Source organism: Panthera onca, chromosome E3 (assembly GCF_046562875.1).
Source record: "Panthera onca isolate mPanOnc1 chromosome E3, mPanOnc1 haplotype 2, whole genome shotgun sequence".
NCBI classification, from domain to species: domain Eukaryota; kingdom Metazoa; phylum Chordata; class Mammalia; order Carnivora; family Felidae; genus Panthera; species Panthera onca.
This window is the reverse complement of record NC_138354.1, coordinates 526,530-554,059: the sequence shown is the minus strand read 5'-3', so window position 1 is coordinate 554,059 and position 27,530 is coordinate 526,530. Positions and strand designations below refer to the sequence as shown.

At 65.5% G+C, this 27,530-nt stretch overlaps 2 protein-coding genes across 4 annotated transcripts in view; one reads left to right on the top strand and one right to left on the bottom strand.

Annotated features, from left to right (window-relative positions):
* PRKAR1B (protein kinase cAMP-dependent type I regulatory subunit beta) overlaps positions 1-7,855 on the top strand; it is a 103,102-nt gene extending 95,247 nt beyond the window's left edge. For both annotated transcript variants that reach the window (XM_081791626.1, XM_081791625.1), the window contains exons 10-11: positions 6,034-6,115; positions 6,445-7,855. In XM_081791626.1, coding sequence (XP_081647752.1) covers positions 6,034-6,115; positions 6,445-6,617 — 255 coding nt within the window. In that variant the 3' untranslated portion in view covers positions 6,618-7,855. The remainder of the gene's footprint in view (positions 1-6,033; positions 6,116-6,444) is intronic.
* A 16,125-nt stretch (positions 7,856-23,980) lies between these two features.
* On the bottom strand, positions 23,981-27,304 carry LOC145713265 (uncharacterized). Of its 2 annotated transcripts, none has more exons than XR_014136314.1 (2): positions 25,127-26,117; positions 23,981-24,287 (listed from the first exon to the last, which is right to left on the bottom strand). XR_014136314.1 is itself a non-coding variant. In XM_081791598.1 (2 exons), the coding sequence occupies exons 1-2, from the start codon at positions 26,977-26,979 to the stop codon at positions 24,012-24,014; spliced, it is 1,002 nt and encodes a 333-aa protein (XP_081647724.1). In that variant the 5' UTR covers positions 26,980-27,304; the 3' UTR covers positions 23,981-24,011. The 2 variants fall into 2 exon arrangements, 1 of the variants encoding a protein (XP_081647724.1); XM_081791598.1 differs by lacking the exon at positions 25,127-26,117 and adding an exon at positions 26,254-27,304.
* Positions 27,305-27,530: the final 226 nt, after the last annotated feature.

Below are 27,530 nucleotides of genomic sequence, written 5' to 3'. Positions count from 1 at the left end.
GGCGGGGCAGGGACAGCAGCTACGGGTGCTTCCGTGTTTACTTGCCAAGGAGGGAAGTGGTCCCAGTCCGTTGGCACAGACTGGCCCTGGGTCCGCGTGGAGGAGGGCCGGGCCTCGGCAGGAGGGCCCTGTAGCTGGGGGCCCTGGGGCCAGGAGGCAGCAGGGACGGTCCCACCGGAGAGAGGGTGTGCTGGGCAGGTCGGGGCGGGGGCCTGAGGTGCAGGAAACGTTCTGCGGACGGAAACCAACAGAGGGAAGTGGCCTCCGGTCCGCATCCGGGGATAGCGATTGGCCCAGACCGTTGTTCTGCGGGCCTGGCGCGGGGCTGCCCGAGGTCACGGGTGCTTGCTGGCTCGTCGGCCAGACCCCCAGAATAAGAGAGAGCAGGATTTCAGAGAAGTTCTCTCTCTCTCTCTCTGATTTTTAAGATTTGATTTTTTTTTTAAGTTTATTTATTTATTTTGAGAGAGAGAGAGTGCTCGCGCGCACGTGAGTGTTCACAAGCTGGGGGCGGGCAGGAGAGCAGGAGAGAGAATCCCAAGCAGGCTCCGAGCTGTCAGCTCGATCCCACAAACGAGATCACGACTTGAGCCGAGCTCAAGAGTCACTCACCTGACTGAGCCCCCAGGTGCGCCGAGACTTCATTTTTTAGGGTAGTTTTAGATTCACTGCAGCGTTGAGCTGAATGGACAGAGAGATTTCCCGTAATTCCCCGCTCCCCCCCGGACTCCCCCGTTCTCGGCGTCCCCCAGATGGTGGGTTTGTCGCGGTCGGTGACCCCACACTGACACGCTGTTCTCACCCGGAGTCCACGGTTCGCGGGAGGGTCCCTCTGGGGGGGTGCACGTTCTGTGGGTGTCCACCGTCCCGTGTCCCTCGCGCTGTTCGCCGCCCTAAGAGTCCCCTGTGCTGCCCCTGCTCCTCCCTCTGCCCTGAGCCCCGGCAGCCCCCGTCTTCTGTCTGCGCAGCCCCGCCTCTTCCAGGGCGTCCTGTCGGTGGAATCAGACAGCGTGCCGTCCAGGTCATCGGTCATCGCATGCAGGCCTTTGTGGCGCAGAATCGCGGCCCCTCGTCTGGACCTGACCCCGCGTGGCCGCTCGCCTGCTCAGGGGCAGCATGCTTGCTGTGGGCGTAGCCGCCCTGAACACCCAGCCGCCGGTTTTTGTGTGACCTGGGGGCGCGGTTGCCGGGTGCAAGGGGTTTGCGTCCACCCACCCTGGTGCCCGCTCGGTGCCTGGACGGCCTCCCTCCGATGCCAGCGGGGCCTCCCAGGCCCCGTCCCGTGCGGGCCGCTGTGATGTCTCCTTCCTCGTCAGGGGCCCGACGACCCCCTCGCCAGCTCACCTGCCTGCACACCTGGCCGACCCCTCAGGCAGGACCTGGCAGGCCAGGCCCTCGGCTCTGATCGGCCTCGGCACATGGGCGTGAGGGCACGCACGTCACCTTCCGTGCCGCCGTGGATGAAGTGCGCTGTCGTGTGGCTCTGTCTGCCCCAGAACTTTCTGGATCACCACACAAGTCAGCTTGCTGGAAGCCGAGGCTAGACCCCGATGGGAGCCTTAGAAAAACAAAACATTAACAAAATCGTGCCACCCAAGTGTCACTTCCTGGAACAAGTCTGGTGACACAGACACGTCTTTAGGAAAACATTGCCTCCTCCCCACCCGCCATCCCCCCCCTTCACCGCCGTCCCCCCGGCGGCTCGTGTGCGTCCCTAAGTGCCTTCTCCTTGACGGGTTCTTCCTGGCTTCTGTTATCAGCGTCAGAGATGTGGTGAAAGTCTGGGGGATGTTTCTCCCAGACAGAAAACGTGCCCCCGCCCCAAGGTCTGCACGTCCAGACTCTGTTTCTGGCTCAGGCCTTCACCCCGGGCGCAGGGCTGGAGCGTGGTTGCTGGCCACGGTGCCCTGTGTGGTCTGGGTTGGGTCGCCCACCCCCCCGGGGAGGCGTTGGGACAGGAGCCTACCCATGGCTCTGGTGCCCCGGGTGGAGGCCGCCAGCCAGCACAGGGAGTCTGCGGACGGTGGTTCCTGGGGACGGGGCTGGTGGCCGTTGGGCTCGGCTGAGCACCAGAACCATTGGACCCCAGAGTGGACTGCAGCGGGCTGCCCGCCCCCCACCCCCAACCTGGAAGGAGCCCTGGGTGGTGGTCCCTCTCTCCTGCCCTCACTCGAAGCAGGGCGTGTGTGGCCAGGAAGCCTCGGACCCACTCCCCGGTGCCCCTGAGGCTGCGGGTGGCAGGGAGGAACCGGCCGCACGTTGGGGGCAGAGCCCGGGGGGAAGGGGGCCGTGGCCTGGGACCCGCCGGCCCCTCCCGTTACACTCCAGGACACGTTTGGTGCGGCCGCCTGTGTGCAGCCCGGACATCGTGTGTGCCCGCTGGAGCATCGGTCACCGGCCACTTCCCCCTGCTCCTGACACACGTCGCCTGACTTGGGGGGCATGAGACGGACCGTGGGTTTGGAGGAAGGACCGCCAGCAGCCAGGCTTGTGGCGCTTCACGCTCTGGGGCCCCGGCCTCACGGGTGACCTTTGGACACCAGCGCGAACCTGGCCAGGGTGTGGGCGGCCGCGGGGTGTGATGCCCTTGCCCCGTGGCTTTCCGCCGTGCCGCAGGGAGGGGGGACCGGGGCTCCGGCAGAGTCAGCCCGGCCCCTCGGGAGGAACAGAGAGGAGCTCGACGGGCGCCCACTCGCCGATGCAGGGGGAGCCCGGGGCTGTCTGCGAGGTGCTCTCACCCGCGGGCTCAGTTACTGCCGTGCGCGTGCAGACGTGCAGCACGCCGCCTGTGCATAAGCACACAAACACGGACGGCGGTGCGTCCACAGGGGTCCCCGGGCGTCAGGCAGGAACGGGCGGGGATGTCTCGTGAACGCCGCAGCCACGGGTGTTTTCTGTTCCGCTCATTCAAGCGCCCACTGCCCTCAAGACCACCTGTCCCGTCTGATGGGGATGGAGCTACTTCTGAAGTGAAGGTGGTCGGGCCCCAGCTCCGGGAGGCTGAACGGTCCTGTACCCATTCTGTGGAAGAGGAGGCTGAGGCCGGGAAGTGGGGGGCCCCCCCGGCTGTGGCCGGCGCTCCGCGGAGCTGAGGTCGGCCGACTGTGGCTTCAGGTGGGGCCGGTGCGTCTCTCACGGCTTTCCAGCCCCTGCCTGGCGGTGCTCAGTTGTTCAGGGGCGCATACAGGGTGTGACGGACGCGGGTCCCGCACGAGCCTGTCGTCCGCCCGGGGTGGTGGGTCCAGGGGCCCAGGGGGTCGCTCTGCAGGCACTGAGCCCCTGAACGAATGAGTAAAAGGGTGTGCGGCTGGGGTCCTGGAGGAGAAGCCGCCCCCACGTGCCCACCCGTGTGCCACCCTGACCGGTTCCCCTCGCTGTGGGCATCGCACCCGCCCACGGGAGAAAATCTGAGCCACATAAGTCTCGTCGGTTTTTAAAACTGAAACAGCGCCGAAGGAGGGAGTCATTTAGGAATCCCGTCCCTGACGCCGGTGCTAACGCTCTTCTCCTGGGCCCTCCCAGGCCGCGTTCGGCGAGACCCGATTATTTTCGGGCCGGGCCTAGAGTCACTGAGAGAGGAATTTGACGAGTACGGTCTAGCCTTCTGGCAAGTGTTTCTCCAGCCCGGAACATTCTGGCTGGCAGTCCCTCGGGGGTGTCTGTGCAGCCCCGTCGGCAGCCTGGGCAGCGAGTCGTGGGAACCGCGGCCCCGCGGGCGCAGGGTCTGCACCCACAGCGTCTGCCGGCACCGCCAGATCAGGAGACCCCGAAACCACACGCCCGAGAGCGCAAGGAAGCGTGTTCTCGTGGGCACGTTCTGGGCCGGGAGGTGGCTCCACGTGGCCCTGGGGCCCCCTCGCCTTGGCGCCCGCGGTCGACGTCACAGCCGCGGGGGGCAGCACGCGCCCTGTCCATCTGTCCATCCGGGAGAGGGTGGTCGCGTCTACCCACAAAGGAGGCGGGGGCCGCGGCCGGCGACAGTGGTGCTCCCCTGCCGTGTGTTTGCCGTGGGCTCTCCCTGCTTCATGTGTGACGACCTTGCTTCCGTCTGGCTGGGACGGTGACATACCCGTGTGCACGTGCCCCCCAGCGTCCACGGTCACGGCCTGCCTCGTCTCACGTGGCCATTGCTCTGTGTGCCCCTGGGAAGGAAATGCTGCTGGTCTCTCGGTGGATGGTGGTCTCCCGACCAGTGCTGGCCCACCCAGACCCATCCCTACTCCTTCCTGCGAGCACCACCCGATCGGCCGGGCCTTGGTGAGCGTGCGACCTGTTTGGGCCAATGTGGCGTGAGGGAAGGTTGCTGGGAGCTTCTGGAAGGTTTTCCTGCTGAGGAGAGAAGCTGCAGGAGGAAGCAGTGGGTTCTATGCCCGCTGATAGCAAGGGGAGACACTTGGCGACTCCCGGAACCGCGGCAGCTCCTGTGCCACCATGAGGGCCTGAGGTCGCCAGAGCAGGACGCAGGGGTGAGCCCCAGGCCCTGACACCTGTCTGGGCCACTGAAGCGGCTGCCCATCTTCTGGTTCCACTGCCTCACAGATACTCCAGGAGCCCTCAGGCCCCTGCAGCTGGCTTTGCATCTGAACGGACGCTCTCGGCCTGGAGTGTCACTGATTCTACACACGGGACACATCCAGTTCCACTGCTGGGGTTTTGAAAGAGGAAAACAATCCCAGTTGTAAAATGGAAATTATGTAAATGGGAATGAAAGGCGTGTAGGTCACGTACGTCATCATTATAGGACATAAATGTCAAAGAATTAGGTGGGCACAACGGGGCTCTGAGAAAAATCACACCCGTCTTGGCAGCCCAGGGCACAGAGGGCCCGCACGTGGTGCCGGGGTGACCTTCCCTGTGCCTCCCTGACCATGTCGGAGCCCGTGAGTCCCCTCAGCCTTGCTCCCAGCCCAGGAGTCTGTGCCTTCTGGGGTTGGGCAGGGAGCACGTGTGCTCCAGGCCCTGCCACCCTCGCCTCCCGGGCAGTGGCGGCATCGCTCTGCTGTTTAGACGTCTGGCTCCATCCATCAGCTGGCTTCATAAACACGCCAGACGCCCGTGAGCCGAGCGGCCCCATGGCCGGAGCAGGGGTGAGCGCGGGGATCCAGCTGCTGGCGGTGGGGGAGGGGGGCGGCTGCCGATCGGGGCCCGGAGATTCCAGGCACGGCGGCACCAGCAGGGTCTTCTCACGGCGCCTCCCCCAGCCTGCGGTGAGGCAGGAGCCGGCCTGGCCGGCGACCTGAGCCGGCGACCTGAGCCGACCTGAACCCCCCCTTGGATCAGGATCACGTCTGTCGGTGCTGCAAGGGCACGGGGCTGCGCCTGACAGGCTGAGGGCCCGGGTGCCCCGGGGCAGCAGAGGGTACAGGGGCCCTCGTCCACCCCGGGCCTCAGCCCCCTCGGCAGCAGTGAAGGAGCCGGCAGCCTGTCCCAGAGGCTCGGTTATTCCGGAGGCCGTTCAGCCCGGCCGCGCGGGGCTCAGCTGCAGGAGTGATGCTGTTTATGCACATCCACCGAGCAGGGCTGAGCGCCGGCTGGATGCTCCGGGCCTCACTTCTGATCCTCACAGGTGTAGAGTCGGGGGGCTCCCCAGACAGGGGACTGGCCTGAGGCGCCTGGCAGGCGAGGGGGCCTGGGGTCAGAGCCCGTCTGCGGCTCCAGGACATCCCTGCCCGTGTGTGAGGCGGCTCCTTGGGCTCCTTGTTAATCATTGAGCCTCTGCAGACCCCCCACCCCCCGCTCGGGAGGGGCCCCCGCTGCTCCCTGGGGGCATGACCTTAGACCACGCCCATCCCACTGGAGCGCCAAGTCCTTGGGAGCTAGCCCGAGGTCAGCCCGGGGTGCCCCCAAAGACTCTCCCCACTGCCCGGCCTGCGGTGGCCTCTGACCTCACACCCTTCTGTCTCCAAGGAGGAAACGCCTGACTTCGGTTTAGCCGGGGAGCAGGCGGACGGGAGCTGGAGGGGGGGGTTGGGCACGCCCCCTCGCCTGTGACCCCCCAACTGCTGACCCTCACCTGTCCCTTGGCGTCTGCAGGGCACGGCCTCCGTCCTCCAGCGCCGGTCCCCCAACGAAGAGTACGTGGAGGTGGGGCGCCTGGGGCCCTCCGACTACTTTGGTGAGTGTGGGTTCCCCGCCCTCTCATAGGGGAGCCCCAGAAGGGCCCTGAGGTGGAGAGTTGCGGGGGCGCCCGTGGGGGGCAGGCCGGGACACCCTCAACGGACATGGCTGTCCCCAGGGAGGGCATGACCTGGAGCCCCGAGTGACCCAAGTCCCTGCGGGGAGGCAGGACGGTGCCCAGCTGTGCTCCAAGGGTGACGTGTCAGTGTGTGTGTGTGTGTGTGTGTGCCCTCGCGTGCGTGCACGTGCGCGTGCTGGGGGCCAGTGGGGGCCAGCCCTCTGGAGCAGCCCTGGGGACCCGGCCCCTGACCGCCCGCTCGCCCGCAGGGGAGATTGCGCTGCTGCTGAACCGGCCCCGGGCGGCCACCGTGGTGGCCCGGGGGCCCCTCAAGTGCGTCAAGCTGGACCGGCCCCGCTTCGAGCGCGTGCTGGGCCCCTGCTCCGAGATCCTCAAGAGGAACATCCAGCGGTACAACAGCTTCATCTCCCTCACCGTCTGAGCCCCGCGGCCCCGCAGCCCCACTTCTGTGTGCTGGCCTGTTCCCGTGTCCGCGGGCCGTGGGGGCGGGCGCCCCAAGTCCGCGGGGCCGCCCCTTCCTCCGGACTCATGTTTGGAAAAAAACGGTCACCTCGTGCGTTTCAAAAACAAACGGCCCTCAAGACCCCCCAGGCCTTCCCCTCTGCCGCTTGTGGGACCCAGCCTCAGTCCTCCCCGACTCTTGGGGGCGCAGGAGTCAGCTGTGAATCCGGGCCAGCCCGGGGCGCGAGGGGGGTGCTGGGCTGGCTGGGTCGGGACGTGCGCTCGCCCCGGTGCCCCAGGGGCCAGGCCACCAGGGCTGCAGTCTGAGTGGGGTGCAGTGATGTGAAAGGGGGTATCCCACGGGGATCCTCTGTTTCCAGGGGGTCCTGTCGGAGACGCCAGGCAGGAGAGTGACCGAAAGCGGCCCCTGCCTCAGACAGGAGGGGGCCTCATCTGGCTGCAGGCGAGCCCCCCCCCCCCACTCCGGGGCCCAGGCTGGCGGGAGCCCCTAGAGGAGAGATGTGGTCAAGTGTGCGTCCCCACCTTTCCAGAGACTCGCCCCTGGGATGGCCAGCGTGCCAGACGGTCACCCTTGCTGGGCCGGACACCCGGGACAGGAAGGAGACATCAGGAGTTGGACGCTTTCCACGACCCAGGGAGCATGGTTCTCTCAGAGTCAGGCTGGGGGCCGCATGATATTCGCTTCTTTGCAGAGCAGCTCCTTGGGGACCTTCTGAGGGGGAGGAGGGGTTTTCCAGACACGCTCTGGGTATGCTTGTGACGGCCAGGGGCTCCTTCTCACTTGTCCGGTGGTGCCCCACTGGACATGAGCCCTTGCCCCGGGAGACAGGTGCTTTCTGAACCTCCATCCTCCCGGAGCAGGAAAGATAAAAACCAAACAGGCCCCACACCGGCCCAGGTCGACGATCGATTGAATCCCCACCTAAATGTGCTTTCGGTCCGCGTCAGCTGGAGCTAGAGAGGCCCGGGGGCAGGACAGAGAGCCACGGTGGCCCCTGGGGACAGACATGAGAACAAGGTCGTGCAGTTAGCCCGATTTTGCCCTTCCTGCGCACGTCTGGGAAGCCGCCCGTGTGAGGCGACCCCGGCCAGCCCTGCCTTTGCCCGTGGATTTTCTGTGATGCCTGAGCCCCCACGCGTACCGTGAAGTTTCAACGCTGCATGTGTATTAAATGTGCCACAAAGTACCTCTTCCCACGTTGGGCTTTGGTCTGAAATCTTTAACAGAGAAGGGTGTTTCTTCTGTTTTTATGGTGCAAAAATATACATAACGTGAGCTTTACCATCATTTTAAAAAATACAGGGCCACCGAGCACATTCACGCTGCTGTGCAGCCCTCCCCACCGTCCGGCTCCGGAACGTTCCATGTCCCCACCCTGAGACTCGGTCCTGTTACACACGGACCCCTACTCGCTCCCCCAGCCCCGGCCCCACTGTCTCCTCCGTGTGTGTGGGTCCCGGTGCATGTCCTTCCGTGTCCGTGAGTCTGACGACCCCGGGACCTCGAGTGAGTGGGTCCCAGTGTGTGTCCTCCCGTGTCCGTGAGTCTGACGACCCCGGGGCCTCGTGGGAGTGGGTCCCAGTGCGCGTCCTCCCGTGTCCGTGAATCTTAAGGCCCCGGGGCCTCGTGGGAGTGGGTCCCAGTGCATGTCCTCCCGTGTCCGTGAGTCTGACGACGACCCCGGGACCTCATGGGAGTGGGTCCCAGTGCGTGTCCTCCCGTGTCCGTGAGTCTGATAACCCCAGGACCTCGTGGGAGTGGGTCCCAGTGCGTGTCCTCCCGTGTCTGTGAGTCTGACGACGACCCCGGGACCTCGTGGGAGTGGGTCCCAGTGCGTGTCCTCCCATGTCCGTGAGTCTGACGACGACCCCGGGGCCTCGTGGGAGTGGGCCCCAGTGCGTGTCCTCCCGTGTCCGTGAGTCTGACGACGACCCTGGGACCTCGAGTGAGTGGGTCCCAGTGCGCGTCCTCCCGTGTGCGTGAGTCTGACGACCCCGGGACCTCGTGGGAGTGGGTCCCAGTGCGTGTCCTCCCGTGTCCGTGAGTCTGATGACCCCGGGACCTCGTGGGAGTGGATCCTCCCGTGTCCCTGAGTCTGACGACCCGGGGCCTCGTGGGAGTGGGTCCCAGTGCGTGTCCTCCTGTGTCCGTGAGTGTGACGACCCCAGGACCTTGTGGGAGTGGGCCCCAGTGCGTGTCCTCCCATGTCCCTGAGTCTGACGACCCGGGGCCTCGTGGGAGTGGGTCCCAGTGCGTGTCCTCCCGTGTCCCTGAGTCTGACGACCCGGGGCCTCGTGTGTACTCAAAGTATTGCCATTTGAGCATCTTCGCAATATCAGAAAAGGCTCCTGAGAGATTCTGTGCTCCTCTGGGGATGCGTTCTTGGGCCCCGGTGTGCATTTACACGTGCAGCGCGGCTCAGGGTGCACGCGTGGGGCGCCCGCCGGCCGCGTGCTGCTGTGGCTGCCGGTCTGCCCGGCACGCTCCGTGTGCAGTGCTGATGTATGCACGGCTGTGGGTCTGGTATGGACCTGGGGACGGCCTCCTCCTGGGCCCTGGCCCCCGCCGCTCGAAACCGACCTGTGGGAATTGGCCGGATGTCTGTGACCTTCATCCACATCCCCGGACCTTCTTTTATCCATGTCAGAAGTGCCCCAGTGTTCTCTGCGATCGATTCTGTTAAAGTCACACATCTGACCCTGTGAGACGTAGGTCTATAAATAACTCTTATCTTCCTAAATCCATTAGAATGCCTCCTCGTCCTGTGGCTCGGCACGTGAAGGCCCTGATTTGATGTCAGAGTGTCCCCAAGGGAGGTGGCCTGGGGGCCCCACGCTGGCAGGAACCTGGCCCGGGGGGCTGGGTTTGGGGGGAGACAGCGAGGGAGACTGGGGGAAGGACCCTGGGCAGGACGGAGGTGCGTGTCAAGGGACCCCCCTCAGAGGGTGGGCATTGGGTCCCAGAGCCTCTCTGTTGCCTCCTGCCGCGGAATGAATTCCCCAAGTTTGGCAGCCCCAGACATCGGGGGCCTCGGGGAGCGGTTTAGCTGGGTGGTTCTGGCCTGGGTCCCCCGAGAGGAGGAGGCCGGGGGAGGGGGGCTGGGTCTGCCTCCCCGGGGCCGCCCCCCACGCCCCATGTGCAGGGAGGCCTCGGTTCTGGTGCGGGAACGCTCCCGGGGACGCCTGGGCTCCCCCCGCGAGTGGCCCGAGGGAGTGAGCCTGTCAGGACTTCGTCCTGAAGTCACATTCAGTAGAAACGTGACTCCCACTCGTGGGGACGTGGGGTGTCACTGCCCAGCGCGCAGCCCCGAGGTCAGGGCTCTGGCCGCTGGGTCCCGCTGGCGGCCAGGGCCGTGACGGGCGTCAGGGGCGCCGTGGCACGGGGCGTGTCCTGACCACTGCAGGCAGAGGGGCGCGAAGAACCCTGAGACCCCGTGGCGCAGATGAGCAGCCGGAGGCCGGGGACGGCGGCCGCTGCTCGTGGCTGTGTAGCCGCCAGCCCTCCTCCGCCCCGTCTGCAAGGCCGCACCGAGCAGCATCCTCCCTCTGTCCTCTGAGACTGCTTCCTGGCCTGGGCCTGGGGCCACACGGAGCCACCGAAGGAAGGCACAGCGTTTTGTCACAGCGGCCGCGGGAAACTCGAACCGAGGCCCGGCTGGGTATGGGGCCGAGCCCTGTGCCCATCTCCAAGGCTAGGGTCGACCACCACCTGAGCTGCCCGGCACTCGGGCCCCTCCTCAGAGGCTGGGCCCTGCTGCCTGCCGCGGGGCCAAGGCCCCCGAAGCATCTTCCCCAGCTGGGCCCTGGGCCTGATCCCTCTGGCACCAGGCGGGCACAGACCCGGGCTTGTGGGCTCGTGAAAGCGTACTTTTGTGTGCTTGAGACAACAAGCTGGGCGATTGTTCCTGCCCCCTTGCGGCCCCCAGGGCGGTGCCAGGGGCTCCGTACAGCATCCACTGCCGGGAAGGGGTCCGAGCTTGTGTGGTCACCCCCACCCTCCGTGGCCTGGGGACTGTGGCCACGCAGACGGAGCTCCACACCGCCCCCCCCCCCCCACCCCAGGCACAGGGGCCGTGGTGGCCTCTCTGTCCCCGGTGGCCCCGGTCCTTTCTGCTCCTCTGGGGGCTGACTTGGACCCCGCGAGGCACGGAAGCGGTCAGGGCGTGGCTGGGGCCCAGCTGGGTGGACCCCCGGCCCTGATAAACACTGGGATAAATACACAAAAGCACACCAACTGTTGGCTGAGGGAGGGAGGTGCTGGGAGATTCGGTCTCTGGCTTCCGTGGGCCAAAAACACTTCGACCCGAGTCTCACGCCTTCTGCAAAAATCAGCTCGACACAGCTCACAGACTTCCACGTAAACATAGAAGGCTAAAACTTCCAGAAACGCAAACAGGAGAAGATCCTGGGATCTCGAGCGAGCAAGGAAATTGCTCTGAGATCAGATACCCAAAGCACAATCCGTAAAAGGGAAATTGGATTACTTGGAATTCCTGAAAATTAAAAACATTTGTCCTCCAGCTGCCTCCGTGAAGGAAACGAAAAGGCAACCTGCAGACGGGAGAGAATTTTCCAACCACATGTCCCACAAAGGAAAGAAATCCGGACACCCAACGGTAAGACACAGCCACCCAGCGAGGGCGTGAGGGGGCGTCGCTCTGGAGAGAGCCGCACGGCCAGCGGGGTGCAGACCTCGGGGACCACGCTGCACACCCATCGGGGCGGCCGGGGCAAAGGGTGGCGACAGCGGCCAGTGCCGGTAGCACGCGGGGCCACGGTGCGGCCCTGCGGGAGACGGTGGCGTCTTTTTTTTTTTTAAACGTTTATTTATTTTTGAGACAGAGACAGAGCATGCGTGGGGGAGGGGCAGAGAGAGAGGGAGACCCAGAACCCGAAGCAGCTCCAGGCTCCGAGCTGTCGGCACAGAACCCGATGCGGGGCTTGAACTCACGGACCGCGAGATCGTGACCTGAGCCGAAGTCGGACGCCCAACCGACCGAGCCACCCAGGCGCCCCGACGGTGGCGTCTTTAAAAAGGAACAAACCACACGCAGCACCAAGCAGCACGTGGCACCGCCGTCACACGGCGGAGAGAGGCGGGTGTGTGCTCGCGGGATGCGTCACGCCGAGGCTCCTGCAGCCTCCCTCTGGGGCCCCGCTCGGGCAGCTACCCGGCCGTCCACAGGGGACCGAGCCACGGACTCCGCTCGGCCAGGGAAAGGGACTGAGCACTAACGCGGCAGCAGGACCCCAGGCGCGTCTCCAGAGGATGGTGCTGAGCAGAGGCGCGGCCCTCACCTGCCGTGTGTGGCCTCCTTGAAAGGACAAAACGAGGAACTGGCGGGGGGCGGGGAGGGAGCCGCTCGAGAAACGGCCCCCCGGGCGCTGCGGGGGTGATGGGCCCATTGGCTGGACCCACATCAGGACCCTGCTCGTGGGACTGCGCTCGCGCTCTGCCAGACGTGACTCCTGGAGGCAACCGGGTAACACGTTCGCAGATTCCCGGTATTTGGATTAAAAGGGAAAGACGGAGGCTGGGCGTCTAAGGGGCAGGAAGGAGAAGGCAGAGGAAGGCGAGGTGGGGGCAGGGGTGGGGAGGGGCACAGACACCCCCGGACACCCTGCCGAGGGCCCTGGGTCACGGTTGGAAGCCCCCGGACAGCGTGGAGCCCAGGAGCCCCAAGTGCGGCGTGTGGTATGGAGGGTCCGGGGTCTGGCGGGACAGCAGGGAGGACAGGGCCCGGGGAGGGTCGGCCTCAAGAGCCTCCTCCCGAGGCCTCAGGCAGAGCAGGAGATGGGCCCCAGGGGGGGTCAGCTCCCTGAGTCTTCACTTCGAAGCGGCACCCCCACCCTGCCCCAGCCCCTCTGCCCACACGCCCAGAGGAAAGTCCCCAGAGCTACCCGTGTGGCCGCGGGCCAGTCCCTGGACCTCTCCAGGCCTTCCTGCCCCTCTCTAGAGTAGCCTGGGAACGCATCCCCGCCCACGGTGGTCCAGAATCCCCTCCCTGACCTGGGGTGGGCTTGGGGGGCGGGGCTGGGGACAGGTGGCTCCGGGATCGCTGGGCAGCCTGGCCGGGCCAGAGTTAGAGGCCATCCCTGCAGTGACCACGCAGGTTCCTTCAGGAGTTCATTCCTTCTGCACCCCTTTCACTGTTCCCGGCAGTGGGGGTGGCTCAGCGCCCCCACAGACACCCTTTCCGGCTGTCTGGCCTCAGGGTTCAGAGGAGGGACCCCCCTTGGGTCCAGAAGCCCCTCTTGCTGCGCGTGAGCGGCTGCGGCGGCTTTTCCGGGCCAGACGCGGGTCTTGTGAGCCTCAGCGTCCCCACCTGTGAAGTGGGGGTAACGACCCCCACAGCCCTGTGGCGAGAGAAGAGCCCAACAAGCGAGAGGAGCCTGGCAGGTCCCGGCCGCCCTGCACAGCCTGCTGGGGCCAGCGGGGGCCCTCCGTGCCGCCCGTGGCTGCGGTCCGCCCGGCCTCACCTCGCCCGGCTCGGCGGCTGAATCAGCCGGGCGGTGACTCACTTTGAGGTCGGGCACTTCCCTCCCGGGGCCAGGGCTGCCGGGCCGTGCCTGGGGGAGGGTGACTCCTCGTCTGGGAGGCTCTCGCCCTCGGCGGTGGCCTGTCCGTCTGGGCTGACTTGGGGGTCCTGGGCCCCGCAGTTCAAAGGCTCCTGTGGCTGCTGCAGGCCGTGGGGGCTCCGGTCCCTGAGACTCAGATCCAGACGGGGTCCCTGGGGTCTGGCCTCGCCTCCCCAGAGTGGGGCTCGACACCACCCCCTTCCAGGAAGACTTTCCTGACGCCTCTGACCGCACTGACCTCGCTCTCCCCTCTTGGACGGCTCTTGCCTCCTGGGATGTGACCAAATTAGGAAGTCGATGACTCACTTCTCTGCCCCAGCCTCACCTCCAGTTGGGCAGGGCACCCCCTGTCTTCTGGGGGTCAGCTAGTCTGGTTCTAACTTAAGCTCCAAGGGCAGGGAAACCTTCAATTAGTCTCCATCTGGGCCGAGTAACCTCAGACCCACGGCATGCGTGGGGGCCCCCAAGGCCCTCAGAACCTTTCCAAGGGAATCGTTCAACAAAGAAAGACCTTGCGCGGGTGCAGAGGATTTTGAAGTCCACGCGTAGAGCTCACACTCGGCCTCCCAGGTCGCGGGATTGAATTTGCTGCTCCAGTGGGAGTCCGCTGTAGCTGGGGGTCAGGTCGGCCTCCAGGACAGAGCCCTGTGTCATCCCCCCGGACACCTCCCTTTCAGCCTCCCCGGCCAAACGTTCCTTTTCCCTTTACATTGGAGAAATCAGGCGGGTGTGTTTGGGGAATGTTCTGGGGAACTACTTCACCGTGCTGGCGACAGGGGAGCCTACGTCGGGCTGCGAACGCACGTCGTTAGAATATAATCCAATTTGCCTCGAGTCCTGGTCCCATTTCTTATGAGCCGTGGGGCACCAGGCAGATTTCTTCACTTGCCCTGTTCAGGGCCTCGACTGTTTGGTGTACAAAGTGGGGGTACGAAGCAGGATTAGATGTGCCATGAAATGGGGTCCTTGCGTGGACACCACTGAGCAGGCGGTCTGGAGACACCCCAGTGTGGAGTTACTGCTACGTGGGACGTCCGATCATGTCGCACGCACTCACGATGATGCCGGGCTCTCCCGCTTTGCCCAGGCGTGTGAATCCCAGAGCCTGTGGCTCCGATGGGTCTGGCTCCCGGCTATGGGGCCCGTCCCGCACATGCCAGCCGGACACGTGTCCTTCCTCCCCCTTCCTCTGCTCGTTGAGCACCCCCCCCCTCTCCCGTCTCCCTGGGGCTGGCCCCTGAGGATGCCCAGATGAGGAACGCCCACCCAGCAGCTGCTCTGGGACCCAGCTTTGTGGAGGTGACAGATGTGTCCTTGTACACGCGACTTCTCCGTGTAGTGTCCCTCTGAGGCCCGGGGGCCTGAACACCCACCATAGATTGTGCGGGTTAAGACATGGGGCAGAGCCCGGTGAGCATGGCTTGTCTCTGCTCCCCGACGTCAGGGCTCGGGGACCTCACGAGCAGGGGACAGCTGCTGGAGCGTTCCTCTGACCTTGTTCCGGGTACTCTGCCGGGCCCCGAGGACGGACCCCACCGCCCCTGGGGTGGCCTGAGCTCCTGCACAGCCGGCCTCCCTCCGTGGGCTCTGCACGGCCAGGAGCGGGGTGGAACGGCCGGCCGGAGGTGCTCTTAGGCCCTGCTGTGAGGGTTGGGGGTGTCACCTCTGCGTATTCTCTGCCGTCCAGCCCACCTGGACTCAGGGAGGGGACCCAGGCCCCACTTCCTGGCGGGGGAGAGTTTGAAGAACAAGCAGCCATGTTTCTGAATTGCCGCTCTCCCCCAGTTCTAGGAACAGTGGGCCCTGGCCGGGGGTCGGCAGACCACGTTGTGCTGGGCCTCGTGTCTCTCCAGGTCCTCGGGAGGGGGCCCTCCTGAGGCAGGAGGGGCCCTCCTGGGGCAGTCTTGGGGTGGCCGAGGCTGCGGGCCAGCTCATCAGTCTACACTGTCTACACCGATCAGTCTACATCAGTCTACATCAGTCTACACTGATGCCGGGTGTCTCCCCACACAGGGGCCCTCTCGGTCTGCTCCACAGCTGTCCCCCACATAGCCCCATGCAAACACGTTTGTCGGACGAACGCATGATCGACTGAACCCACGCGTAAGCCCTTGGAGAGACCGCCTGGATCCGAATGGACTGAACTGCCTAGTCGAGGACCCCGAGGAGCCTCAGACGGGGCGGGGAGGCTGAGCCGAGAGAGGGCGCTTCACCAGCCCCAGTAGATGCCAGAGCTGGGACGGGAGCCCCCAGGGCCCCAGACCCCCCTGTGGTTCCCCCAAGCTGCCGGCTCAGGCGGAAACGTGTGGTGTTTGGCTTTTGGCTGATTTACAAATGCGCTCCGGCAAATGGTACGTGTTTCTGAGGGACAGAGCCCTGGTCATACCTGGAGACTCCTAGGAACACCCACGTTTCATTTTTCTAAGGACTAAATAGGTTGCCAGGAAAAACCCGACGAATTTAGGCAGTTCAGGTGTGAGTTCTCCACATCAGCTGCTGTCTGTGGTGTGTGCGTCTGTGAGTGGCCTCTCTGGAGGGGTGAGGGTGGCGGGGGACAGTCTCAGCAACCCGGGGCCTGGAGGAGGGGCAGGAGTGACCCCCGGGGGGCCCCGGGCCTGAGACTGTGGCCACACCCTGGGGACCGTGAGCCTTGGTCCCAGGGGACGAGAGGTGCGGCCCCACGGGCAGGGGGGCCTCACCCAGCCGGGGCTGCCCCCGCTGCGATGCCCCGCCACCCCCACACATTCCAGGCCACCCCCAGTCCAGGCCTCTCTCATGCGTCACCAGCCTCCTCCCGGCCCCCTGCTTCCCTGCTTTAGGCTCCGGCCCCAGACCGGCCCCAGGGAGCCTGCAGACTGAGACCAGCACAGAGCCCTTCCTCTCCTGGTGCTCCCACGCCCAGACCCGGGCAGCCCTGGTCCTCAGAGCCCCCCAGCAGCCTGCGGGACCCACTGTCCCACTGAGGAAACAGAGCTCGGAGAAGGGCTGACGTCTGTGGCAGCCACCTGGGGGCCCCTCCGTTCCCACTCAGGTGTGGTCTCCCCCACCCTGGAGCCCGGATCTGAGCCTGCCCCTGCCACCTTACCCTGTCGCTGATCACAGACCCTCTGTGCACAGCCAGGCCGCCACCCCAGGGGAGCCGGCCGGCTTCCTCCTCTGGGGTCACCTTGCCGCCATGCGGGGCCGACACCAGGGCTGGTGAGGGGAGGCTGTGGGGTGCGGAGAGCAGTGCCCCCACGGTTCACGGCCAGCCCCCTCGTCTGGGCCTCCGCAGCCCCTGCATGGCCCTGGGCACAGCAGAGGCCTCTCCCTGGGGCCACCCGCCCAGGCACCTCAGCTTCTAGGCTGAGACCCAGGGAGAACGTGGGCCAAGCAAGGGGCCTGGCACGTCCCACAGACATTGTCAGGACCGGGGTCTCATGACAAATGGCCACGTCCTCCCCGGAGCCCCGACCTGGTGGGGCCGAGACACTACATGGGTGGGCAGTGAGTTCCTGTGTTCCATGAAGAAGACGTAGCCGGTCACGGCTTTGATAGGGCTGGGGGAGGGGGGAGGAGGGGGACGGCTAGGAAGGAGGGGCGCGGCTTTGACGGGGCTGGGGAGGAGGGGGCGGGGCTTTGACGGGGTGGGGGGGCACAAGGAAGGAGGGGCGGGGCTTTGACGGGGCGGGGGGGGGGGGGGCACTAGGAAGGAGGGGCAGGACTTTGACAGGGCTGGGGGCTGGGGAGGAGGGGGCGGGGCAGGACGCACAGGGGAATGGTAGTAGAGGGTGTCTGGGAGGTCCTGCTGGGGGCTCCAGGCAGATGTAGCCCGAGGGCAGAGTCACTGTTGGGAACAGAGCCCCCGCCCAGCCTCCTCCAGGTCAGCCCTGCTGTAAGCCCAGCACCCCGCTCCTGCTCCTGGGACAGGTGCAGAACCGAGCAGAGCGCCAGCCCCCAACAGGCCACCAAGGTGGACGCCTCGCCTGGAGGTTCGGCCAGGCACCCAGGTACATTTGGAGCCCTCAGGCATGGCTGCTTGGGCTCAAACGGGTGCCCGCCTCCAGCTGGGAGGAGCCCAGCTCGCAAACACAGACGCAGGGGTGCAGGCACCCACCAGCCCCTCAGGTGTCTGAGCACGTGCGAGGAGGGCGCCGCCGGGGCCTGGGGGCTGACCCCACCCGGCCACCCTTCCACGAGATTAACCTTGCAGGGCTCTGACCACCTTCAGGACACCTCCCGGGGTCAGCAGGTGAGCTGAGGAAGGGGAGGAAAGGGAGCTGGGAGAGGAGAGGGGCTGCAAGGCCTCGTCTGGACTCTGTCCTGCTCTCAACCCCTGTGGGGCCACAGCAAGACACGGGAGCCCACAGAAGCCGGGCCCGAGCTACAGGCTCAGAGGGGCTGCTGAGCCGAGAGGGTGTAAGGACCCACAGGATGCTGTCCCTTCGAGTCCCCGCCACTGGTGGCACAGAGAGACACGCTGAGCTTCTCGTCCTCCAGGTGCCCCCTCCTCCAGGGAGGCCACCAGGAAAGCACGAGGCCCTTGTTCAGCCGCTTCCAGAAGCCAGAGCCCCGTGAAGAGAGAACGAACGCTTGGGGTGCAGAGGAGACAGGGTGGGGACGTTGTGGGTTCGGGCAGATCTCTACTGGGGTCTGGCTGAGCGGGATGCCGAGAGCTGGCACGTCCCCCTTGGGCCAGAGGGTCTGGGGCAGGTCCCTGAGGAGACACCCCCCCACCCCCCCCCCCGGCTGGGAAGGCACCTCCTCCTTCCTGCCCTGGCCTCCAGGGTGACAGGGAGCCCTGGGGAGTCCCTGGCCCATCCTTCATCCTCGAGGCCTGGTGGCCGGAATGGTGCGGCTGGGTCAGGAAGGGATGGGTTGGCACTGGAGGCTCAGGACGGGCAGGAGGAGGATGGGGACAGCGAGGAGGGGGAGGGGTGGTGGAGGAATTGGAAGTGCATTCCAGACGGTTGACTCAGCCCTGCAGCCGGGCTGGGGAGGGGAGCGGCCCAGCTGCCCTCCCGGGAAGGTCCCTGGGATCGCTCCCTGGAGAGGAGATAAGATGGGTGGGGCCCCGGCTGGAAGGAGAATCCCTGGCCTGGGCAGCTCTGCTGCTGGCTGCTGGCTGCTGGCGGCTGTCCTAGGCTCTGCTCAGGTGCCTCCTCCTGGAAGCCTTCTGGGATTCCTCCTCTGCTCCTGGACCCAGGGGTGCCCTTGGGGAGCGTGGCTTTATTCAGCCTCCTGTCAGACACGGGCAGCGTCCAGGGGGACCGGGGGGATCCTGGGAGCTGAGTGGGTGGATGTTTTGGGGGACCCTTCAGGAAAGTGCTAAGCCATGCCCCCAGGCACAGCCACCAGCAGAAGGGATGCACCCCCTTTGCTAAACAAGGCCCCAAGCCGCCCGCCTGGCTGGGCCCTGTTCACTGCTTCCCGCTGAGTCTGGAAGACCCAGGGGCCCGTTCTCTGGAGGCTGAGTTGGTTGAGAGGCCCCCGAACTTCTCCTGGGAGGCAAGGGGTGCGTGGTCCAAGAGTCCCCCATGCGCCTGTGGTGGGAGCTTGCCTAGCCCTGGAAACCACCCTTAAGTCCAGGGCGCCCTGGGGTCCCCCCACCCACGTGGGTCACCCGGAGGGTACTGTGGAGGATGGGGTGCTGAGGATGCTTTCTCTGGAGGGTCCCCCCGTGGGGGGAAGCCTGGCGCCGGGTCGTGAGGACACATGCGGCCTGAGCAAGGACCGAAGTGCCCAGAGCCGTCCAGCTGGCTCAGCCCCGGGTGCCCGGCCCACGGAGACAGTGGGGTGCGTGGTCCTTGTGGTTCTAACCTCCTGGTTTGGGACTTGTTATGACTCCTGAGAAGCCGAGGCCCAGAGTGGCTCCATGACTTACCTGCAGAACATGCTAGAAAGAGCATGGACTTGGACCTGGGTTTTCCAGGTGCTGAGCTGCCCTCACCCCAGACCCCACAGTCCTCAATAGTCCTCGAGAGCCCCTCAGGGACACTTGGGGGCCTCTCGGCCCGGCCGCACCAGCCACTTGGAAAGGTGACAGCTGGGTGGTCCCAACGGCGGGATCTCGTGGGGGGTGGGGGGCCGTGGGCCCCTGGCCCGGGCAGATCCCGGGTGGCTGCTTCCTGCCCACACACCAGCTTCGCCAGTGGGAGCCTGCACGGCGAGGAGAGGATTATTTATAACCTGTTATCTGTCGGGACAAGGCTCTGTAACTCAGGGGAGGGCCCAAGGCTCAGCGAGGCGGGTTCGGCGGCAGCAGTGGGCACGGGCAGTAGGGGCCATGCGCTTCATTCCCGCCAGAGCCCAATGCACACTTAATTTCCCCTGGAGCCCCCGGGACAAGGCTGGGGCCGAGGGCAGGCTGACGCGTCTGAGGGGGTCACTCTAGCAGCAGAGTGGAGATGCACTGGCTGGGGGGGGGGGGGGAGCGTGTGCCTGGGACAGTTTTCCTGTGGGAAGGTGGGGGCTGGAGCCAGGAGGTGACCTCGGGGAGGCACTGGTCAGGTTTCAGAGACATTCTGAGGGCCGAGTCAACAATATTTCCTGACACACGGACGTACAGGCAGACGGCTTCAGGGTTGGCTCGCAGGCTGTGGTCTGAGCGGCCAGAAGGACGTTGTCCCCAGGGACAGAGCACGCAGCAGGGGATCCAGAAATAACCCTAGTGTTAGACCAGAGTTTGGGTCGTAGGGGCCGGGTGGCTCTGTTTTGCGTTCACAGGGCACACGCTGTGATCTTAGCTGCACGTGAAGGCTTGAAGGGCGGAGCGCGGCGCCGTCCCGGGGAGACCGGAGCTGGTGACGTGGGGTGCGGAGGGACCCCTCGCCCGCACGTGTGGGGCCACGCTGCCTGTGCTCCCCCACCCGGGGCTCCTGTGGCTGGGGGGGGGGCGGGGAGCTCTGAGCTGCAGGCGGAAACGCCCCGAGCTGAGCGCCGGGCACAAGGTCTGTGCCCGCGTCACCGCACGTGGCCTTCTCCGCACCCCGGCAGTGAGACGCTCGCCGGCTCTGTGCTCACTGCTTCCCAGGCATCACCCCCGTCACCTGAGACCACAGGCGCTCAGAGAGGTGAAGCCTCTTGTGGCAGGCTGCACAGCCAGCTGGTGGTGAAGCCATCCTCAGACCCGGGCTGGCTCCCCCGGGCCTCGGGCCTGGTCTCTCTCCTGTCCTTCTGACGTCCCGCCGGCAGGCGCATAGTAGGAGCTCAGGACGCCGGGGGACCCACACGCCGCTCCCCTTGTCCCCCCAGAGGGGAGCCTGGGCCGCAGAGGTCGCCAGGCCTCCCCCCACCCCAGGTCTCCCGAGGGTCACCGCAGGACAAGGATAAGATTATCCTCCGTACTTTGCTCTCTCCTGTCGAGAAAAACAGCCACAGATGAAAATAGCTTCCCCGGCAGTCACGGACAGGGAGGGGTGTCAAGCTCTCCCTCTGCTGGGCCCACAGCCCTTGTCCCCAGGGAGGAAGGACACTGCCGGGGTCACTCAGAGCACAGGTGTGAGCCCTGAGCTCCGGCACCCCCTCCCGGGGGGGCACCAGCCGGCAGGGGTCGGGGGCCAAGCGGGCCGGGACAGAGCGGCCCCTCCCAGCCCGGCCCGGTGCAGGGTGGGGTGGGGGATGCCTGGAGGGCTGAGGACCACCCAAGGAGGGCCGCATGCAGCCTGGCCCTTCGGGGCATCGTGTCCCCACCCCCCGCCGGTCAGTGTCCCCGCTCTAAAAGGGCCACCATCCCTGCAGTGTGGATGGGGGGGGGGGGGGGAGGCAGGGCAGGGGGGGAGCGCTGCCCTCTTCAGAGCCTGGGTGTCTCTTCCGAAACAGACGGGACTGTACCTCTCACACCAGTGACACCCGCACCCCACGCCACCTGGACGCTGGGCGGAAGGAAGCCAGACCAGCGGCGGATGCTCTGACCCCGCCGTGGACAGCGTCCCGTCTCCGTGGTTTCCACTTCGGGGAGCTGTCTTCGCCGCCGTCCCGGGGATGGACAGTTTCCAACCAGAGGGTCAGGAAAACAAGGCCTCTCACACCTGGGATTTTAGGTTGTTTCCAGTGTTTGTGGGACCGGTCGCGCCCCCCCCGGAGCCCCCCCCCCGCGCGCGCGGCCGCTCTGTGGTCGGGCCATTTCCTTAGGCCAGGTGCCCAGACGCGGGGCTGCAGGGTTGGGTCGCGGCCAGGGCTCGAGGTGCCAAGTTGCTGTCAGCGTCGCTGCGGCCCCTCCCCCACTCCTGCCGGCGCCCTCCGCTCGGGCTGCTCGCGCTGCCCGTGGGCCCGTCCACCGGCCTTGTGGCCAGGCGCCCCCAGGGCTTGCTTGCCCTGTGTGTGTCAGCCCGTGCTTTCCCGAGGAGGGACGCGCGAGGGAGACCCGGCAGGTAGACGGCTGTGACCACCATATGCTTTTCCTACGCGGATCAATACGCGGGGAGGCCGGGAACGCGATCGTAACAGACATCGGTTGTGTTCGGGTTTTCAAGTTTTTACTCTGTTTCAAATTTCTATGCTGGGCTTTGTTGAACCTAAACACTGTGAGCGGCGACCCTGCTGCCCACAGTGATCTGTGGTCCGTGCTGTCTTCCGGAGAAAGCTCCCTGTCTTCTAGAACTTCGGCAAACCGTGGGAAAACTGGGAAACAGCGATCAGCGTTCCCCCACAGCCTTGTGTTTGAGCGCTGTCGGCCTTCCAGAACAGGCGTGAGAACCGACAGTGAACCTCGGCTCGCCCGCCTCCCGCGTCCCCCGCTCCCCTTGCTCTGCGAAGCCGCAGTCACCTGCGTCTCGCTGGCCGCTGTCGACCCACCGGTCACCTTCACACCCGGACCCGGCCGCTGGAAGCAAGCCGCGGGCATCGTGACCTTTCACCCCAGGTCCCAAGGCGCGCGGCATCACCACGACCGTCCCTTTCTCCCTGGTCCTGGTGGCGTCCCTGGCTGCCCGGGTTTTGGCGGAGCCGTCCAGACGCTCTCGTCTGCTGTCCCCAGAGCAACCTGCCTCGGGGGCTTCTCGCGGTGGCCAGCAGGTGCCTGTGGAGCGCTCTCCGCCCGGAGGGGGCTGCTTGCTCCTGCGAGGCTGGCCAAGAGCACGCACGTTGGCAGGAGCGCGGCAGGCAGCGGTGCGAGCTTCCCCCGTGCAGAGACGCACCCGCCCCACGCGTGTTCCAGAACATTCATCGAACCGTTGCCGGATCCCCCTGAAGTGCATTTAGCGCTGGGGGTAAAGTGTGGTTTCACCAGGTCACTCTTCCAGACTGTCCTATGGAATAAACAGGCCGGTACCTCGCACGGCTTTTCCTCTGAGACGGAGTCTTTTCTGGGCTCCGTGGTTCCGGTCCGTTTGTCACACGAGAGCCTCCCTGTTCTGATTATGGTAGCTCCGTGACCCATTTGCCTCTTCCTTCTAGAAGTGTCTGTGCTTCCTGCATGCACCTTTGGCCCCGTGGCCCGGCTTCTACGGGCCACTTGAGCACCCTTCTCCCCTTGCTGAGGGAGGCCCCCCGAGTTGACCCCACAGCTCTGGTCGGATTTGTGCTCCCATCCAGGGAGGTGCAGGCCTCTCTGACGTCGGGAGGCTTTTCCGTCTGGTGGGCCCACGTCTCTGGAGGGTGTGACCTCACTGTCCTCTCTCAGGGAGGCCTGGCAGGCCATCCCTGCACTATATCCCCAGCCGTCCCAGAGTCCAGCCGCTAGCTCTGACCTCTGCCCGGCAGGGGTGAGTCCTGTCGGTCTGATGGCCAAGGGCCGCTGCAGGCCTTTCCCGCCCCGTCCACAGTCACAGACCCGAGAGGGACAGGGCCCGTGGGCAGTGCCTGGGGAAAGAGGTGGGGGATGGCTCTGGGTTCAGACCCGGTGGCCAGCCCCATCTCCTTGGAATTCACACCCAGAACACAGGAACTTGGCCACAAGTCCTGAAGACCCCAGGAGGCAAGCGAGGGGAACAGGGGGTTGCTGCTTTGGCCGGGGAGGCTGGCAGCTAAACTTCCCGTCTAGGCTGCCACATTTTGTGTTCCCTGCCCACACTCTCTAATGCCTTCCATGCCCCTAGAGTAAAGTCCAGATGCCTTACTTTGGTCTCAAGGTCTGTGTGACCTGCCCCACTGCCTGCCTCCCCCAGCTCACCTTCTCCCACCATCCCATGTCCCTTGTTGTTCCTTGAACAAGCCAAGCCAGTTCCTGCCCCGGGGCCTTTGCACGTGCTATTGTTGTTTCTGCCTATAATACTGGATCTAGACTTTCTAGATGGCCGGTTGGCTTCCTCTCCAACAGACCTTACTGACCACTCCCGAAACACATTACCTGAAACAGTACATGCTTATTTGTCACTTGCTTATCCAGAGACCCCGAGTTCCAGGAGAGCTTTGTTTCAGCTTTGCGCCCCTAGTGCTCCACAGAGTGGAGTACGTGAGTATTTGTTGAACGCGTGAATGAGTATTCCTTAAAGCAACCCTCTATGCTGGCCATTATCCAGAGGAGAAAACCGAGGCTCCAAGATGCCCAACACTTTGCTCAAGATCACACAGCCGGTGAGGCCAGCGGGGGTGTCCCCGTCCCCTGGCTGCGCTGGTCTTGGGGTGTCTGAGGGTCCAGACCTCTGCTGGCTTCAAGGCTGGAGGCGGCCCGCCAGCACTCACCTGGCTGGCTCTGCACTGCAGGTTTGAACTGCATGTGTCTAGACGAGCTTTGCCCAATGGACGTATCGTTTTAGGACATTTCAAATGTTCTATAGTGGCCGCGTCAAACCAAGGAAAAACAGGTGAAACTAATTTCAGTAATATAATTTATTTAAGCGATACATCGAAAACGCTATCGTCTCAACATGGAACTAACAGAAACGTTGGCAATGAGAAATGTCACACCCTTTGCCTGCTCACGAAGCCCTCTCGGCCACGGAGGCCCTGCGTGTCTGGCGTATCGCCGGGCGAGGCAGCCACGGTTCACACGCCGGCGGCCACAGGTGGCTGGTGGCTCCCGTACCACACAGTCTAGCCTGCAAGCTGCCGAGTGTCCCTTGCCGTGGGTCTTCACGCACAGAATACTCGCAAGATGACTGCGGGCTCGCAGCTGTTTCAAACTCCGTTTCTGTTTGTGAATTTAAAAAGGGAAATAAAAGCATTTAATAGGGAGTAAAAAACAACACTGGGAATGCCCTGCCAGCCTGCCGACAGGTTTATCACCCTTTCTGGGGAGGCTGCGTGGAAAGGCCTGGGGCGGCCGAGGTAATAACCTCATTAACGCCTGCACGGGCCCTCTTGATCTTCAAGGAGCCGTGCCCGTGCCCGCTCGGCCTTTGGATCAGCTGCCCTGAGCCGAGAGCGCCTTGCCCAGAGATAAAGCGAGACGTGTCTCGTCATTACAAATTGTTCTGAAATCTGGTCTGGCTCCTGGCAGAGGCCTGGGCTCGGCCGCTCTGCGGGCCCCCCCGCGCCAGCCTGAGCTGGGGCAACGCCGCCGGGCAGGTGCGCGTGCTGCGCGTGCTTGTGCGCGCGTGTGCGCGAGCGCCCGCGCAGACTGCTTCTCCCTGGTGGGGCGGGGGCGGAGGCTCACTCCCGGCCCCCTTTCCCGCACGAGAGAGCGGAGACACGGCAGCGTGAGGACAGACACATCACCGAGGCCCAGCACGGGGGGCGGCGGGCAGCCAGCCCCTCCTTGCCCCCGTGCGCGGGGGGCCAAGTGGACACGGACTCCAGTCTTACTGCCTATATATACTGCTGGCGGCCGCAGCATCTGTCACCGTCCTGTCTGTGACCCGTGGGACAGACAAATGCCACCTGAGCAGCTCGGCTTGCGCCGACGAGCCCATGGCATCAGAGCCCCCTGCCTGGGGCGGAGCCACGCCTCAGCTCCGGCCCTGCGGGCCAAGGGTCTGGCTTCCGGGCCTCAGTGCTCCCATCTGTAAAATGGGGAGAGGTGGGACAGACCTGCTCTCGTCTGTGTCCGTGTGAGGGAAACGAAGTCACACAGGGACCCAGGTGCTCAGTGGATGTTCGTCGTGACTCCCACCGGGAAGTAACAGCAATCCTAGCAGTAGTGGCGTGTCAGCTGGTGCCAGGCCCCAGGCAGGCACTGGCGGCGGGCGGAGAGGGAGTGAGGTGCGGTGGGGTTAGGGAGACACGCAGGCTGCACAGCTCACCGGGTGCCTAATGAAGCGGGTGCCCCTCTGGCCCCTACTTTGCTCCGAGAAACGGCCAAGGTCCTTTCCCGCTCCTCCCTGCTGCGGGATCATGGGCAGTATGGTGAGGCACCAGTGGCTGTCGCCCAACCAGTCACCCCAGCTGCACGGCACCCCCTCTCTCCGCCTATTTAGAGCACCTGACTCACTCTAATTATGGGCCTGCAGGCACGTCGGGGCGCGCCGGAGACGCCCGAGATAGCCCGGAAGCACCCGCTCCGGGGGCGACCGGACATCCCAGCGGCCAGGTGCACCTTCACCTCCCGCCAGCACCTCCCCACCCTGGAGATCCCTGCGGCGCCCCCTCCTTCCGCCAGGGGCCCTCTAGGTGGCCTCTGGGGACAGTGCCCCAGCCGGGGGCCGGAATGGCCCCGGGGGCGGCGCGCGGGGCGGGTCTCCCTGCAGCACGCAGCCTGGTGCCCGTCCCGGGGTCCCGCGCCTCAGCAGGGCCTGGGTGGGGATGCCCGCCCAGCCGGGAACGCCGCGCCCACGCTCTCCGCACGGCCGCCCACGCCTCCTCCGATTCCGACGTATATTTAGCCTCATTATCAAATATTTGCAATGAACCGTGTGAACCGCCTAATAGCGGCTGGAAGGGAAACTCGATCCGGGGCAGAAAGAAGCACGTGACCACGCCTGATCCGCAAGGAGCGCGGACCCGGCGCACCGGGCAGGTGCAGCAGCCCCCCCCCCCCCCCCCCCACGCGCCTGGCCTCCGGACTTTCGGCTCCCCGTCCGGGGTGAGCCCCCGAAGCCCACCTGCTCACCCAGTGCCCCCCTCTCCGCGGGCCGAAAGGGAGACGCTTGGGACCTGAGTGGGCGGGGCGCCGCGCGGCACGGGCCGGGGAGGAGGGAGCGCGTCGCGTGGGTTCTCACCCAAGTTGCTGACCTCTTGGTCAAGTCAGTTGTATCTCTACGTCGCATTCTTGGAAGCCGGGCCCCTGGCTCTATTTCTGCCAGTTTTTTCGGGGGTGGGGGAGGGCGGGGCCCGTGGGGCTGGGGTCGTAGCCCCGCCCCGGCTGGAACGCGCGGCGTGCCCCCGAATCTCCCCCAGAGGCGCCGGTGGCACGGTTTTTGCCGCCCTCCCGCAGCGGCTGTTGTCTGGTCGCTATGACGACTCGCTGAGGTTTTTATTTTTAATAGCCGCCGGCGATTATAGGGACGCCTGCGCCGCGCCCCCAAAAGCTCTCCAGTCCGGGGGCGGGATGCACCCCGGCCTCGCCCTTGCTTTCCGCCCTGGGGCTGGCCTGCAACTCCTATCCAAAGCGCCCCCTTGGCCGCCGTGCTGGCCGCAAACTCCAGCTGGGCACCCCTGAAGTGCCGCCAGGGAGGGGCGCGGAGGGAGGCACCCACCTCAGCCCCCGCACGGGCGGCGGAGTTCCTCCTCCATTCCCGCGCCCACGACCGGACCCAGCCCTTTAGCCCCGAGGGACTGTCCTCGGGCCCCTCTGCCGGAGAGGAATCCCGGGCTCGAGCGGACGTGATGCAGTCGATTCGGGAGGCGCGTAGGCGATGGCTCAGACCCGGTCCAGCCTGAGTCCTTGGGGGTGCCTGTTCGGCTGCCCTCCCCAAGCCTGCCAGTGGTGCCCCTCTCGGAGCCATCGAAGGTTCCAGCGGGGCGGACGAGGACTGGCCCTCACGTGCTTCTAAACGTTTCCAAGTTTTCCCTGGTTCTACCTCGGGCTTTCTCCATCCTGACCACCTGGAGAGCGGGGTTGGTGGCGGGGTCCCTGCGAGGGGCTGCCGCCAGGGGAAGGCAGGGGCGTCGGGGAGGCTGCAGGTGTGTGAAGGCACGTGGAAGGGCGCTGGTAGACCCGGGCCCTCGGGGAAGGGCAGGAGAGGCCCAGCCTCCACCCTCCTCACCCTCACCCCGAGGTATTTGGGGGGAAGGCGAGCGCCCCCCGAAGCGCCTTCCCGACTTGGCCTTTGAAATGCCGGAGCCCGCCGTTCGATGGAAGACCGCCCGCAGGCTTCGCCTTTACTGCCTTTGTCTGGCGGGAGGGCGGCCGAGGCGGGGCGCGGGCCTAATCCACAGGATGGGGCAGATGGGGGCGGAGGCCTGGGGCGGGCGGAATTCCAGGCGGCCGCCCACCCACCCACCCACCCACCCATCGGGGAGTCCCCTAACCCTCAGGGGGCCTCGCCGTCTAGCG

What these genes read in the sequence shown, in the direction of transcription:
- LOC145713265 (XM_081791598.1), bottom strand. Translation starts at nt 26,979, where the DNA reads ATGGCTCCGAGAGGGGCACCACTGGCAGGCTTGGGGAGGGCAGCCGAA. An exon ending in CCAAGAGGTCAGCAACTTGG is followed by an intron (nt 24,288 to 26,253) that starts GTGAGAACCCAC and finishes ATTCACAAACAG; the next exon opens with AAACGGAGTTTGAAACAGCT.